The sequence below is a fragment of the Semicossyphus pulcher genome, unplaced genomic scaffold (assembly GCF_022749685.1).
Source record: "Semicossyphus pulcher isolate SPU_LCO1_2020_fin unplaced genomic scaffold, fSemPul1.0.p SCAF_4, whole genome shotgun sequence".
Classification (NCBI taxonomy): Eukaryota; Metazoa; Chordata; class Actinopteri; order Labriformes; family Labridae; genus Semicossyphus; species Semicossyphus pulcher.
In genome coordinates, this window is record NW_027211715.1 from 11,604,764 (window position 1) to 11,620,008 (window position 15,245).

The 15,245-nt window shown below is 38.2% G+C and overlaps 1 protein-coding gene across 1 annotated transcript; it reads right to left on the reverse strand.

Annotated features, from left to right (window-relative positions):
* Nucleotides 1-1,479: 1,479 nt before the first annotated feature.
* Nucleotides 1,480-11,275, reverse strand: rad54l (RAD54 like). Its single transcript, XM_069680230.1, has 18 exons — nt 11,109-11,275; nt 10,921-11,004; nt 10,490-10,600; nt 10,345-10,405; nt 10,111-10,246; nt 9,753-9,822; nt 9,113-9,401; nt 8,106-8,230; nt 7,875-8,025; nt 7,334-7,460; nt 5,560-5,634; nt 4,973-5,103; nt 4,675-4,785; nt 3,267-3,390; nt 3,101-3,179; nt 2,838-3,017; nt 2,500-2,663; nt 1,480-1,701 (listed from the first exon to the last, which is right to left on the reverse strand). The coding sequence occupies exons 1-18, from the start codon at nt 11,109-11,111 to the stop codon at nt 1,500-1,502; spliced, it is 2,223 nt and encodes a 740-aa protein (XP_069536331.1). The 5' UTR covers nt 11,112-11,275; the 3' UTR covers nt 1,480-1,499.
* Between the last annotated feature and the right edge of the window lie 3,970 nt (nt 11,276-15,245).

The following is a 15,245-nucleotide window of genomic DNA, read 5'->3' on the forward strand; positions in this document are numbered from 1 at the left end:
TGCTTGTTAACAGCAGTCAGAAATTCAGCCAGTAGCCTTTTGTTCAAGAAGACAATTCTTGGTTTTCCTGACTTAACCGTTCCAGTTTTCTGCTTCCTGCTGCAACTGGGAAACAGCAGCCTCATGTTCCCTCTGGAGTTAACAGTTTTTTGCTTGTTCCTCTTTGAGGTCTGAGGCCCACTGGTTGACTTCTTTCTGGAGTGATGAAACAATGTAGTCCTTGTCTTTAATTTCACTTTGAAGGGCTTTAATATTGAAGCACACAAATTAAGCTGCTTATTGAGTTGGGCTGTCTGTGCCCTGATGTCAGAATAATTTATTCGGTCATCCTCTGCTGTGTCTTCTTCAGGATTATAAAACCCTGCCGTAGCTTTCTTGAGCCTTTTTGGTTTGGACTTCTTCAGCTCTTTCTCTAACCCAATCATCCTACATAGTTATGCTGCTATAGGTTTAGACTGCCGGGGGGATCTGACACACCAAGCTCCTCTCTCTCTCTCATATTAATGCAGCTCATTAACTCTGTATCTTCTGGTCCTTACTTTAACATTACTTACAATATATCTTCCCGGGAATTTTGTGCTTCCTTGTCTTGTAGGTTCCTGCAGACCACCTGCTGCTGTGGACCTGCTCGACTGCAACAACTACTAACATCAGTCTTCCCCTTAGTTTCATTATTGTTGCTGCTAATGCCAATAGTAGACCTGTTGACTTCAACTGTTACAATTACTACAGCCTTTATCATTACTATGCTGTTCTTGCCAACTCATTATTATTAACCTGTTATCATTACTCTGCTTCTCTCGCCAATTTATTTTTTGCTAATCTCCACACTAGTGTACCACTATTATTGGCATTGTAACCGTAAGTATGTATTACCTGTTGTTGTTGATGTAACAAGGACATATATTGTTGTTGCTCTCTTTGCCTGTCTCTATCCTGCATCTCCTTCTATCCCATTTTTCGGCCCAAACAGTTGAGGCAGATGGCTGTTCAACATGAGTCTGGTTCTGTTCGAGGTTTCTGCCTGTTAAAAGGAAGTTTTTCCTTGCCAATGTACCGAATGTTGCTAAGTGCTACTCATGGTGATTCATGTTGGGCCTCACTTTAAATAACATAACAATGTACGGTCTAGACCTGCTCTTACTGTAAAGTGTCGCGGGATAACTTTGGTTATGATTTGGCACTATAAAAATAAAATTTGCTTTGATTTGAAATTTGATTTGATCCTAGCACCCCTTAGACCAATACTCAGATCACATGTCCAGTTAATTGGGAAACAGGTGTGTCAATGATGCATTTCTTGTCTCATCACAAATGGTAAATCCACTACCAACAAACTTTTCCCAACCTTCAAGTGCAGAAATATATGCATTTATCATAGATACATGAACAATTGTTCTCCTTTATTTTTTCTGTTTTGATAAAAGAAAATCAACAGAAAAACTCAACTACAAATAAATATCATTATTTACAGTACATGTAGAAGTGTATTTCTCCTGCTATAAAACACCCTTCTGATCCTCATGAGAGCGCTGGTGGAAGACGAAGGAGACGGCAGCGTCCCAGGAGGCTTTCAACACTTGGTCCCTCAGACCCTTCTTGTCGTAGCAGTGGTTCCACTGGGAAAGGTCACTGGTACAGTCAGAGTCATCTGCAGGAGGCCGTACCTCCCTTCCATTCACACAGCGGCGACAGCGAAATCTAGTGACACCATGAGAGACACATTTTTATCAGTGGCTTTAGTCTTATTGGATCACCACATTGTTCAGAAATTCTGGAATATATGCAAGCGACCATAAACTGTGAGAGACGTACAAAGGTGTTTGAATCAGGCTACATAATTATAATTTATTATGTGCCACTGCATTATATATGTATTAGGGGTATATGTGATGAATAATGGTATGGATGTTATAATGGCTCTCAGTTGCAACTAAATCTGTAAAATTGCACATCTGCTGTCCTACTCATTGACAGGTCTAATGAGTGGTGGAGCAGGCAGAGGAATCTAAAGGCTATAGGTTGATAAAAGGTCTTTTACATCTATTAAGAACTAACTTTGGGAGTGGAACAGTGCACACAGCTCCAGAATGGTTATGGTTTATAAAATGGAAATCTGACAAAAAGACTATATATATATCTGCCTTTGTACATACAAGCAGTTTTAGACGTGGATTTACAGTAGTATGAGTGCACGTTATGCATCAGGCCTGTGGATTGTATTTTGTTGTTTTTTTAAAGATTTATTTACTTATATTAAACAAAAGTCTATAAATGGATAGAATAACTTTTCTGCTAAATGTACAACTTTAAAAAAAACTTGGTATAGTAGAAAAATAAGATTCAGAAAAATCATCATTTAGAACTTCTCCGGATTCATTTTCACATATTAGGGGTTAATTGGGAATGTCCGGCCAATTTTACATAGTCAATGCAATGCTTAGCAGAGACTACAGATAAAAGCATAAAAAAAGTTTTGAGAACAATTTTTTTTTTTACTTGTCATGTGTGTCACTGGTGGTCTCCTCATTGAGAGCGAAGAGTTCTCTGAGTTCTCCAAGAGAAAAGTGACGCTCCACGTCCTGCTCCTCATCCACCACACAACTGCTCAGGGCTTTCTTATGGGCCTGCCTCTGAAGGATCTTCTCCTCGATTGTTCCTGTCTGTAAGCACACAAACACACAAGGCAGTTGTGGAAACTCTGCAGACCAGCTGTCTGCAGTGGAAAAAGTCATGTATCTATATGAGAATATTAATGCAGTTTATTTAAAATCAACATCAGGAAGTTTAGATGCTCTGTTATGTATCACATATTTTTTGAGCTGCGTTGAACCTACAGAGAGTAGCCTATAGATGTAGCAGGTCTTCTTCTGGCCATCTCTCCACACCCGTGCCATTGCCTGTTCGTCATTGGCTGGGTTCCAGTCGGGATCAAACATAACCAGGCGATTAGCACCAATCAGATTCAGGCCACATCCACCAGCCTTACTGCTCAGCATGAAAATGAACTCTGGGTTCTGAGAAATAGATGGATGGATTCAGATGCTGTCCAATTGCTGTTCTACAAATAACAGGAAAATTTAAACTGCTTAAAACTCACAGATGGACTGTTGAATCTTTCCACGATCTTTGCCCTTTTCTTGATGGACATTGTGCCATCCAGTCGGACATAAAGGTATCTGTAAAAGACAAAGCGAAGGTTGTTTTCACTAACTAACAAATGAAATTATACAAGAACAAATACATGGTTGTTTTCCGAAATGTACCTTCTTGATCTGCACAGCTTTTCAAAGAGGTCCAGTGTTTGAGTGTAGTTTGAGACGAGCACCACCTTGTCGCTACTTGTACTCCTTGTCATTGCCAAGATGTAGTCAAGTACCAGCATTTTTCCTGGAATATAGGTAACAGCTTGTGTCAGTAAATAAAAAGATTAAACACTTTGTTTGGTCATGTTCAAGAGATGCAATACTTTGGAGGAGCAGATGTAAGCTGTGAACAACAACATTGATGTCTAAACCCTTCCAGAATTTACGGTAAACTTGCATTCTAACTCACGTAATTAGCAGACAGAGCAAAAACAGCATGTATTGGGGCTTTGTTTGAGTCCCCCTGAAGTTCAATATTAATTTTCCTTTTTGCTTGTTTTTTGTTTTAGAACAGCTGCCTGCTGCTGCTGGGAAAGTAACTGATGAGGATGCCAAACTGAACCAATATGATGATCCGTCGATGAACTAAGAGACACCAATAAAGGAGCAACAGAGTTGATTATAATTCTGTTTAGTTGTAACCATGAACACTACGACAAAGAGAGTTAAAGTCACAAACTTGTGCTGTAGTCTACACTGTCCATTGACAACTACAGGTAGCTTACGTGCTCTTACATGTGTTAGAGCTGTGACGCTTATTAGCTTTCTGGCCTGTAAACTTGCGTCAGCACTGCATTTTCCCACTGAATGTTAGTTTAGTCACTTGCTCAGCAAGCTAAGGTGCAGGGCAAGGCTATTATTTATGTTTGTAGATTAGTGGAAGACTTTTACAGGAAAGCTTTTGGTTTGTTGTTCAAAGTCTGGGGCACTTGTGTTGTGCAGCAGACTGTTTTTGGGCTGTTAGTCAGTGTGACCATCTTACATTTACATAGGAAGAGAAATGAAAGTTTTCACATGTAATCACATAAAGATTATGGAAAATCATCATGAAACTAAGTAAATATAGATACAATTTTTCTTTGTGAGGTTTTCTTCTCTTTCTCACAGGATATGTGATTTATAAGGAGTTACATAAGCTGTAGCAGAAAAAAGCCCTTCAATTTAATTTATTTAATTTGGACTTTAAATACAGAGCTGGAGTCAGGACATGGTAAGCCTAGCATATCATTAAGATTGGTAGCACAGGTCTTTTAGGCTGAGCTGTTTTAACAGGTTGTGATGATTCAAACAGACCTATAATGTTCCACCCAGAGATAGAACCATCATCTACCCAACCACAACTGACTACACAATAATGGACAACCTCTATGCAAGGAAGATTATACAAAAATACCAATTTTTCAGACATTAATGAGGTGCCCACACATCTCAAGATGACGAACTCAATTTAAACTTGTTGGTGTGGAAAGGGAATTAGCCAAAGCCACCATGCTGTAAATCTGAATTACTTTTTTATTCTTGTTCTTACCAGAGAGCTGAGGCTCCACAGCTTTAGTGCAGTAGCCAGGTGGAAACAGATCCAGAGCCCCCTCAAAGCCCTCCTCACCCGCTACACACTTCTCATGGATTAGAGCAGGGTCTGGGATACAGAACAGAAGTTAGTATTTATTCCAAGGACCAGATCGTTTTAAAATAAGCCTATGGATACAAACAACTACTTCCCAACGCAAACTTTTACAAGTGCTCCGGAGAGTGAGAGGACAGCCTTTCTGTGATCACTTTAAAATTTCAAGATGCAGTGTGTCATATTTGGTTGAAGCACTTACGATTGCAAAGTTTTTTGAGTGATGTAATGGAAGAGAGGGAGGAGACACTTATTTTGCCTTCTTGCAGTGTCTCAATGGGTTTGGCCTGCCTCAGGAAGCGCTTATACAGCTCCGTCTGCAGAGGAGTCAGCCTGCCGGGAAAACAGTCACAACCAAATGAGTTATCTTTCTACAAATCTGAATTATATTTTATCCTCAGGTATTGTTTAATATCACAAAGGAATATTACAATATACAGTGCCACAGTTAGAGCAGAGTTGTATACCACTACTAAAAAGCTTTTGAAAACTGACTTAGATGTGTCTGTAGCCATGTTGTCTGTACATGAAGTTCGATTAACAATAAGGTCTTGTTTACATGTATGTTTGGAGACAGCATTCGAAATTAATGTGATTAGAAATGTGTCTTAACTACGTTAAACAAAAGGCTTCTTTTAAAATAATTTCCTACCTGAAACTCAGGTAGGAAAGCCTTTTAGGAGACCTTTAATTCTATTTTCATGCCAAAAATAAATATTTTTACAAGATACAAACATCTCTTCAATATTCCATCTCTGCTTTCATCAGTCACTGAGCTAATCAACATACCTGCAACACACAACCTGCTCAATCTTCACAGGAAGATATTTAGACAAGATATCAGATGTTCTCCGTATCAAACACCTGTAAAGGAAAATTATTATTATTTATATTATTGGATGTGACACTTAAAAAGACAATACAACATATACAACAACAGAAACATCTTGACACACAGTATTGTCTGAAGACAACATCTTTTAAGCAATATATATCTTATGGAGAATGCTTTTTACAGAAAATGCTTTCTACAGTTATGGTAATGGATCAAAACATTGCCCAAAGTGATCTAACAACAACAACAACAACAACAACAACAACAACAGATTTTAAAGAGAAAGCAAACCCGGTATAAACCTTAAGTTTGTTTTTGTTTTCTTTACAAATTACAATAATAAACAGATTTTAAGCAGCTGACCATCAAACAGAAGAAAGAACCAAAGGACCACCTCTAAAAAAATTTTTAAACTATAACCAGCCACAATGTAGTCTAGTCTTAAGTAATATAACGTAATATTTAAATGCAGAAGAGCACAAGTACAGCACACAAACTTTAGCTAAGCTTTAGCCTCAGCAACTCACTTTCCAAACAGGTGGGTATACTACGAAGCAGGATTTGCGGTTATCAAGGTAACTTCAGGGTTAACTCTGAGTTTTCAGTACTATGAAGCTGGTTCACTTGTTACAGGGGTAAATCACCATGGTAACTTATGCTGAACACCTAACCTGCTCTGGATATGTCCGAGATACGAGATCAACCTGAACTAAGCACCACCTACTGACCAATCAGGTCTCTTGATTTAGGAGCTCTGTGAGCTGATCGTGAGGAGGAGGAGGGAGGGGGGAGAGAGGGCGGTGAAACACTTCCTCTTTACCGTATGATTTCATGAAATATATTTATTGTGCTTTACTGATACATCTACAACAGAGACTGATAAAAACAATGAAGTCTGAAGTACTTTTGTACTCTTAAGATATAAAAGTAAGCATTCGTACTGCTTTAAATTGCGGTTTTATTCTGTTTATTTTTTTATTTGCTCCATGGGTCCGTTTGATACGCCTAGGCTGAGAGAATAAGTCATTAATGCAATGAAAATACATCTGTGCAATGTAGTAATCTAATGTAATAGGCTACACGAGTGTTATACTATATGGTGCTCTAATGATGGAGTAGTGATAGCTACTATTATATTTGCGTATTTACACCGTCTGCTTTTTTCAGCCATTTGTCCTCCCTGCATTCAGCAGCCACAGCTGAGTGGATTTTAGTCTGGATTATGTGTAATTTCTTCATATCTTTCTAAAAACATAGTTTGCCCTGAGTTTGTAAAATATGCTGATCATCTGACAGCAGACTTGCCTGTGTTGAGATTGGTCATTTGCTCTAAATAGCACACCTTTATGAGAACGCGCTCATAGAAACCCTGGGTTGACTTATCGAGTTGATAACCAGCAAACCAGCTTTTGTAAGGTTAAGTGAAGCCGAATCAGGAAAAGATACCCTTAGTATGTTGAACTCGCTTCGTAGTACAGGCACCTGGTCTTCTAAACAGGTAAGTTGTGTCGAGTTAACAAATATAATAAACAATAAACATCGACACAAGAAAAATATCTAAACATAGAAGCAAAAAACAAACCACACTATGATCAAATGAAAACAGTTAAAATAAACTACAACAAAACATGTTAAATAAAAAATGAGGGTGACGGGCAAAAAAAAGAGAGACAAATATTTATAAATGAAATAGGAATTTAACCCACTGCAGGTGTGCTTTGCACTCACCTGTTGACGATGCTGATCAGCTCTTTGAGTTTCTCCTCTCCTGTCTGTCTGTCTTTATCAGAGGCATCTGCATCTCGCCCCTTGAGGATGGGAAGCTCAAAACGTTTTTTAAACTCCTGTGCAGTCCCTGGCAGCGAGGTGAAATCAAAGAAAGGGGATTATCAGAATCAGCTTTATTGGCCATGTATGTGGGCACATACAAGGAATTTGACTAAGGGTTTTCTTTGCTCTCGATATACAGACACACATACCAAACAGACATACTAAACTTAAAAACAAGGACAGGTTAGACAAGGTAACACAGACACTGGGACACTAAAAACTAAATCTAAAACTACTATATACAGACCTATGGATACAAATATGTTTTACAAATTTTATACATAATTATATATATATATCTACACATATACACATTATTTAAAGAAAACACAGCAACACTTATAGACAGGAGACAAAAGCACAGTACCGAGGCTGCCATCCTGGATTAACAGGGCAAACAGCAGAAATAACTCCGCTTTGTGTGTGTAGAGCTGCTTACCTAGTATCCCAGAATTCACAAAGTGGACCAGGCTGAAGTACTCCAGCAGGTCGTTCTGGATGGGGGTGCCTGATATCAGCACTCTCCTCTGGGCACTCATGGCATTGAGGGCCTGGTATGTCTGGTTGTCAGAGTTTTTCAGCCGATGGCCCTACAGGGCACACAACTAATGTTACATCATCACCTCAACAATTCTGAAAGCTTTGAAGTTTAATGGATGAGATAAAATACCTCATCACAGATGACAAGTCCAACTTTGCCCTTGTGTAGAACCTCAGCGTGCAGCCGAAATGTCTCATATGAAATTATCAAGATTGGGGTCGGTACTCTCAAACCATGCTGAGTGATGAAGTTCACTAGAAATCACAGACAACAATTAAAACAATTATACGTTTTCAAAATGAATACCATATACATTGAGGTATAGTTTATCCTTAAACAAATCAATCCTATTAAAAAACAGATATTGTCTAAGTACCCTGCACTTTGTTTTGGTAAATATGTTAGAAAACCTGCCTGTTTAAATATCTAGTAACATCATTATTCAATAGAGGGTTATGTTTGGGAATTATACGAGTCTATGAGAAAGACACAGTACAGAAATGACATAAAAAAGGTGAGAGAGAGAGAACACCAGAGGATGACATGCAAGGCCGAGGTTCATGGTTGGTTCCACCAGTTAGTTGGTTGATCACATATACCGAACGACAGGTAAAAAAACAACTATCCAAAGGGATATTACAGACCATGACATTTGATCTAGCAACACTAAGCTTATTGGCGTGACTCTGTATGCTTGATTGTAAGCAAATTTTATCCAAAACCCCCTGTAAGAAAGTCTAAACCAGTCCAACAGATATGAAGAATTTGTAGTGGTATGTTTTCCGATAATAACACAACCCACACTAAAGAATTCCAGCATCCTCATTAAGCACAGAGCCTGGATGCAAAGGGATACATCACTTTTGTCATCTGTGTGATTTTCTAACATGCTAATATGGCCATATGGGTTATCATATGTGGGAAGACAGATGAGTATTGAAAATTGTGATTTCAAAACACCAAAGGGCTGTGTTGGCAGGATCAAACTTCCAACAGAATTTATAGTCTACGCTTCAAGATATTGAGAAAGTGAATTGCCATAAAAGAGGAGCAAACTATCATCACATGGACTGAACAAAAATCTAGACTTGAGGCTTTGCTTACAAGCTAAGATTTACTTTGATCATTTCACCTACCTAGCTGTCTGTCGATCTCATGCTTTGAACCTCCGTCGATGGCCACTGGTGTGACGCGTCCTCCCAGCCACTTTCCTACTTCATTGTACCAGTTGCGTACCAAACTGGAAGGTGAAACCACAATAGCCTTGTCTATCTCTGGCTTAGCATCAGGGCTTTGGCGCAGCAGGGTCCACAGGAGGGCGATGCACTGCAATGTCTTTCCCAGGCCCATCTCATCAGCCATGATGCAGCCGTACGATCCTGAAATGCGTCTGCCCGTCACACACTCCCACAAGAACTTCACCCCCTCGAGAAAACAAAGACAAAAAAATCTAACTTATGGTCCTCTAACCCCCATTCCTGTTTCTTTCTGTATTGTTTTCTTACATCTCACAAATGCTAGAAGAAGTGCTCAGAAGGGCCAGAAAAAAATAATTTCTTACATTAGTTTTTTCAACCTAATGTTTCCAATAAGAATTAACTACTTCTTTATGTTTTAAAGTTTAGAATAGACACAATGTAAGGCTGCTTTATTCATGTAAGATTATACAGTATGTCCCTACCGTTTAACACTATTGTTATGATGAATGCAATACATTTTATTGATATTTTTTATAAAAATGTTAAGAAATGTATAAAAACAAAAGCTTGGTTTTACCTCTCTCTGATGTGGTCTGAGAACCTTTCCTAAAACTGGATCCACAACAACATGGACTGGTAGTTTTTCTCTGGACAGGACAAAAATAATCTTGTCAAACGTTTCTTTTTATTACACAAACTCTAAGCACTAAAATAGCAATGCCAATTAAGGCTAAAAAATAATTTCTTAAACTAAGCAGGGCACAGTTTTTGCTTATCAATCCATACAGGTAATAAGCATTAATCAAGGGGATTGAACTAAGCAAAAAGTAGGGAAAAATACTATTGATTTAGAAAACTTTTTCAAATTATGCTACAGTTACTCCATACTAACTTCATGTAAAAGATTAAATAAAGGCATTGTGTTTTTAACTTACTTGTCAGCTTTGATTAGGTCATGAGCGCTCAGGGTTGGGGGTTCATAAAGAACCAAAGCATCTTCTGCAAAGGGATCGTGAATTGCCTTCCTTACACCTGAGCGCTTTAAGCCAAGTGCCCTGATTCCCAGAGAGCCTGTGTGTAAATCATCAAAAGATAAGTGAAAGTAAAGCAAACCTATTGTATTAGATATGAATGTGAATGAGAATCCACAGTGAAAGGAAAAATGTTACCTGTGTAATTTGGAATAGGAATTTTAAATGGCTTGGAGAGGATACTTCGAATAAATGCCTCCTGCAAAAAGCATTTTGAACATGTGAGCATAGTCATGGCATGAATTTGCATTACAAAATGTGCAAGGATAACAACAACACTTACATGTTTTTCACCATCCATACATGTAGGGCGGTAGTTCAGCTGTGTCAGAGGTTTTCTGAAGGGAGATATATGGCATTCTCTCATCTCTTTATAGCCTTTCCTTTTTTTCTCCTGCAATAAAGCATTACAAACTTTTTAATCCTAACTGCGCCAATTCTGATCAACAATCATACTCATGCACATCATTTTTAACCCAAGAGGGGACTCTAAATCAAAGAGTAGTTGCTTACAGTTCACAAGACATGTTTAACGAGTTCTTAGCATAGTCAAATAAGCAAGAATACATGTAATTGTCAAATTTATTGACATAGCTTTGCGTATGGTGGTTTCTATCACCATACAGAGGACGAAACAATTCTTTCGATGTTCAACAGTTTAAATTAAACTTGGATGTATAATAATCGTGACAATTACTACAATCGTTTACTTACATTTCTACATGTCCAGTCTTCATCTTCACTGGAATCTTCTGTTTGCTTCCGTTTAGCAACTTGACTGGGAGCAAGACTCCGTCTCTGTGATAATGATTTTGACAAAGATGTAGTTCAGATTTGTAGTCTACACCCGAATGCATTTTGTGGCAATATGGGAATAAAAATTAACATTTCGGCTTGCTTACCATTTTAAAGTATTCCTCGACGTCGCTGTTATGTTTAGGCTCTTCACCTCCCCTTGTCACTAGCGTTGTTACCCAGAAACAAATAGCTGCTCTGCCTGCTTCATTTCCGCAGAAAAGGCGCTTATGCGTGTCGCTGTTTGCCTTGTAAAAACACTTAGCAGGCCACTAATGTGTTGCCAGCAATAGTTAGTATAGTAAACTAAAGTGATATTAATCACATGGAATAGCTGTACTAGTATTAGTTAGATATATAACTGCAGTTGACCCTCCGGTTTCCGGTTGTTTTTACATTTCGCGCTAAATGTTGCACAACACTACGGCAAGCCAGAAAGGTAAAACAGAGCCATAGGCTGGGTGGCAGCTGTAAAAGTGTAGTTATTCAGTCAAGAAGAGATTTAATTTACAATATAAAATACAACTCCCCTTACCTCATATCAATTAACACAATTTATATGGCAATTAACACCTTGTTATGAAACAATGTGTGCCTGAGCTATGGACTTGATAACGGGATTAGATGGAACTTTAGATGGTGAGACGAGACTACAGAAACACACGTGTGTACAAAATGGCCATGGAGGATTCCATGGTTGCTATGGCTTGTCTCCAGGTGCATCATTTATATCAGATCATCATTTAACCATAAACAAAACCTCAAACAACCAAGAAACGCGTTTCACAAGTTTCACGCGATGTTTGTTACAAATTAACGCTTCAACTGAGGACTAATTCCATCCTGAGGAGGACTAAAGACTTCCAGAGACTGACGAGAGCCAAACAACAAACTTCCAGCATGGGAAATGTGAGATTTAAACACTTTTGACGATCTCCGCTGTTTAATGATGCACACTGTCAGAACTAGACCGGATCCATTTATCTGTTCATATAAACATGCGAATTGATTAGCCTAAATAAATCAAGTAATAATAATGCAATCTTTATATATTATTTTTGTGTAGCCTCTTAAATATATATTTTATATATCTAATAAATAATTTGTCAAAAATAATCCAAACGGTCACCTACAATGTTTCAAACACCGAGAAAATATTGCGATGGTGAATCTCTTCTGTAAATGCACACATAAATTATGAAATTAAAAAATACTTAATTTTAAAATTTATTTTACTGTCAATTACAATTAATCTAAATGTGAAAAAATGTAATTATCTCTATTAAGTTTTTACTTTATTTCAGTATTCAGTTTTCATTTTCTGTTTTATTTTGTCATTCACCCTTTCCTCTTGTGTGATTGTGTGCCCCACCCTAATTGTTTTCACCTGTGCCTTGATTGTCTTTGTGCCTGATTACCGTCACCTTTCCAGTGTATTTCGTCTGGCAGAGCTGGCAGAGAGACAGCTGCCTCTCTTGTTGTTTTGTTTTTCGTGAAACCTAAACCTTGCTTCTTGTTAGGATGTGTTCCTTCTAGCTTCAGTAGAGTTTGCACCAGTTTTTCCATCTTATTTGCTGGACTTTGTTGGTGTATATATATATTTTATATGTTCTTGCCTGCTCACAATGGACTCTCAACAGTAAGCCTTTTGTTTTTCCTTGTATGTGTTACAATATATCCGTTAATGGGTAATCTCAGTTTGTGTATAAAAACCCAAACTTAATAAAAACAACCCAGAAAAAATGCCTATGTATTATTAAGACACCTTTTATTTAACAACAGACAAGTTTTTCATTAATGATTAAATCATCTGAACGAATAGAGTGATGCTTTAAAACAAATTGCATAATTATTCTGAATTTTATTATAATTATTGATTCAAAGTACCTCCAGAAAAAAGTATAAACAATGTCTTCTGATTTGTTTATTCTTGTACGTAATCAGTGGGAGGCATTGTATCATAAGAAAATCAAACAGTCAAAATAACTTGAAACAATATTTTCAATTGATTTCCATTTTATTTCCTTTCATGGTGACGTTCAGATCAAACAGCCAGCCCAGTGGTCAGATGTTTTAGAAAAAAATCAAGAGTAAAAGCTGTAAATCTTTTGTTTGATATTTTAATACAAAGAAGTAATATAACTAACTACAACATAACGTGTATTTTTTTTTACATTAAACACAGTTTAAATATAAATTATGTACTTAAATAAAATAATTAATAGATTAAATTGTGCCTTAAGCATCTTCCCTACCTCACAGTCAGCCTTGATGGAAAAGGGTCTTGTTTATTTAGGATGATCTAGAACACTGGGATTGCTCTATTTACATTCAGTATAGGATGTTTGCATTTTAAAATGACAAACACAGATAAAGACTTCCTAGAAAGGGTCTGTCTATTGGAATGGTCAATCTGAACAGCTTGAAGAACTTTTATATGTTGCATATTGCCTAATTTAGAAACGTTATTCACAATAACTCACTACAGTGGATCTGGAGCCAAATTGAATTCCACCACAGAACAAACAAACCAAAAAAAGAATACATGTTTACAGGGACCCAGCAGCTCATTGTCCCTGGAAGGCTGCTTTGGGGGGAGTTGAAAAGGTTTATTGGCCTTTTTTGCTGGGGGAAGGTGATTATTATATAGTTTAATCTTGTGCAGAGGAATGTTTAATTGACCTTCTTCAGTGCAGTTACTTTATTATGTTATTAAGGCCTGATTCTAATGTTTTTTTGTTTGTTTTTTACAGTGTGATGCATCAGTCCACCTTAAAGAACTGAACTACTGTCGGTGAAGGAGAATCTCTGAGAAAGATTCAAGCCTGTGTCCTTGCTGCAAACTCTCTACTCGCAGAGATGACCAGGTAACACATTTGATTTTCATCTTTTTGAACAGAAAGTGTCCTCAGATTGTTCACAATGTTATCCTTGAAATGTGTTATCAATTTGCATCTCTACTGTTTGACAACTTCAGTTAATTTTTACTGTCCATGAATGTAAGGATACTTTTGGTGTTTTTTAAACTTAATTTGAGATTTAAATGGGTACAAAAAGTTTTGTGATTGCTTTAGCCGGGAGCCATAGGTGCTGCAACCTAGTCCTTGGGGGCAAATGCATGTGATGAAAGGACGTTCATTTAAGATGCTCGATTTGCCATGCAGGGTTGGATCCTATCCTCCCCTTTCAAGATGTTGAAATGTTGGTAGAACCAAGACCTGAGACACCACTAAGAAAAACAGCATCTATACTTTAAACTACTATATTTACAGTTTCTTGTTTGACCAGTACAAGTGAAAACACACCACCTACACTAACTGTTAGGATGCAAATAACCTAAAGCACCATGTTCGATCCTCCGCCTTGGGTCTAGTCTAGACACTTCCTGCATCTGCCACAGTCCACCTGCGAACCAAACATCCACCGTAGTCCTCTTCCTGCCACATGACAGACCTCTCTAAACCTACAGCCTCAACCAACCACCACCTCCTGCCATCGAGCTGCAGCCGCATTCATCAGCGCTACCCATGCCTTCATCTCCAGCCACTGCTAATAACCTGCAGCTGCTGGCTCCACCTGCAGATTTGGGAAGACAGCTGCTGCCCATACCTTCAACACATGCCTCTGCCACACACTAGCAGCCTCCACCTGCAGTTTGTAGCTTAGAGTTGCCACTTGTTTCTGCAAGCAGACACAATCTGCAGGTGAGGGGAAAGGCTGATGGTTGACAGCTGCAGCCCCAACTTCCATCACCAGCCTTTGTAAGCAAACTGCAGCTTCCGCCTCCACCCACAGTCTGTAAACTACCTGCAGCAAAGGCCTCAATCTGCAAATTTTGGCTGTCAGTTGTACCCCAACACGACCTCCACCCTCTGTTTGCAAAAGTTAAAGAGGCATCCTCCTGCAAATTGTTAAAGAAAGCTGTTCCTCCACCTTCAGCCAGTCTCCAGCTCCACCCTATGTCAGCAACAAGAAACTGCTTCCTCCACCCACAGTGTCATGTATTATCCTTTTTTATTCACATATTTCATTTATTTTAGTGTTATCATATGTCATTCACCCTTCCCTCTCATGTAAGTTGCTTTACTTCTGCCTTTGTGTGTTTCCTGCTTATGATTGTGTGCTCCACCCTTATTTTTTTTACCAGTGCCTTAACTTTCTCCCCTTTTTGTGTATTTAGTCCTAGTCTCTGTCTGTTTTTGTGCCTGTACGTCTTTAACCCATGCTTTTCATCCATTATTCTT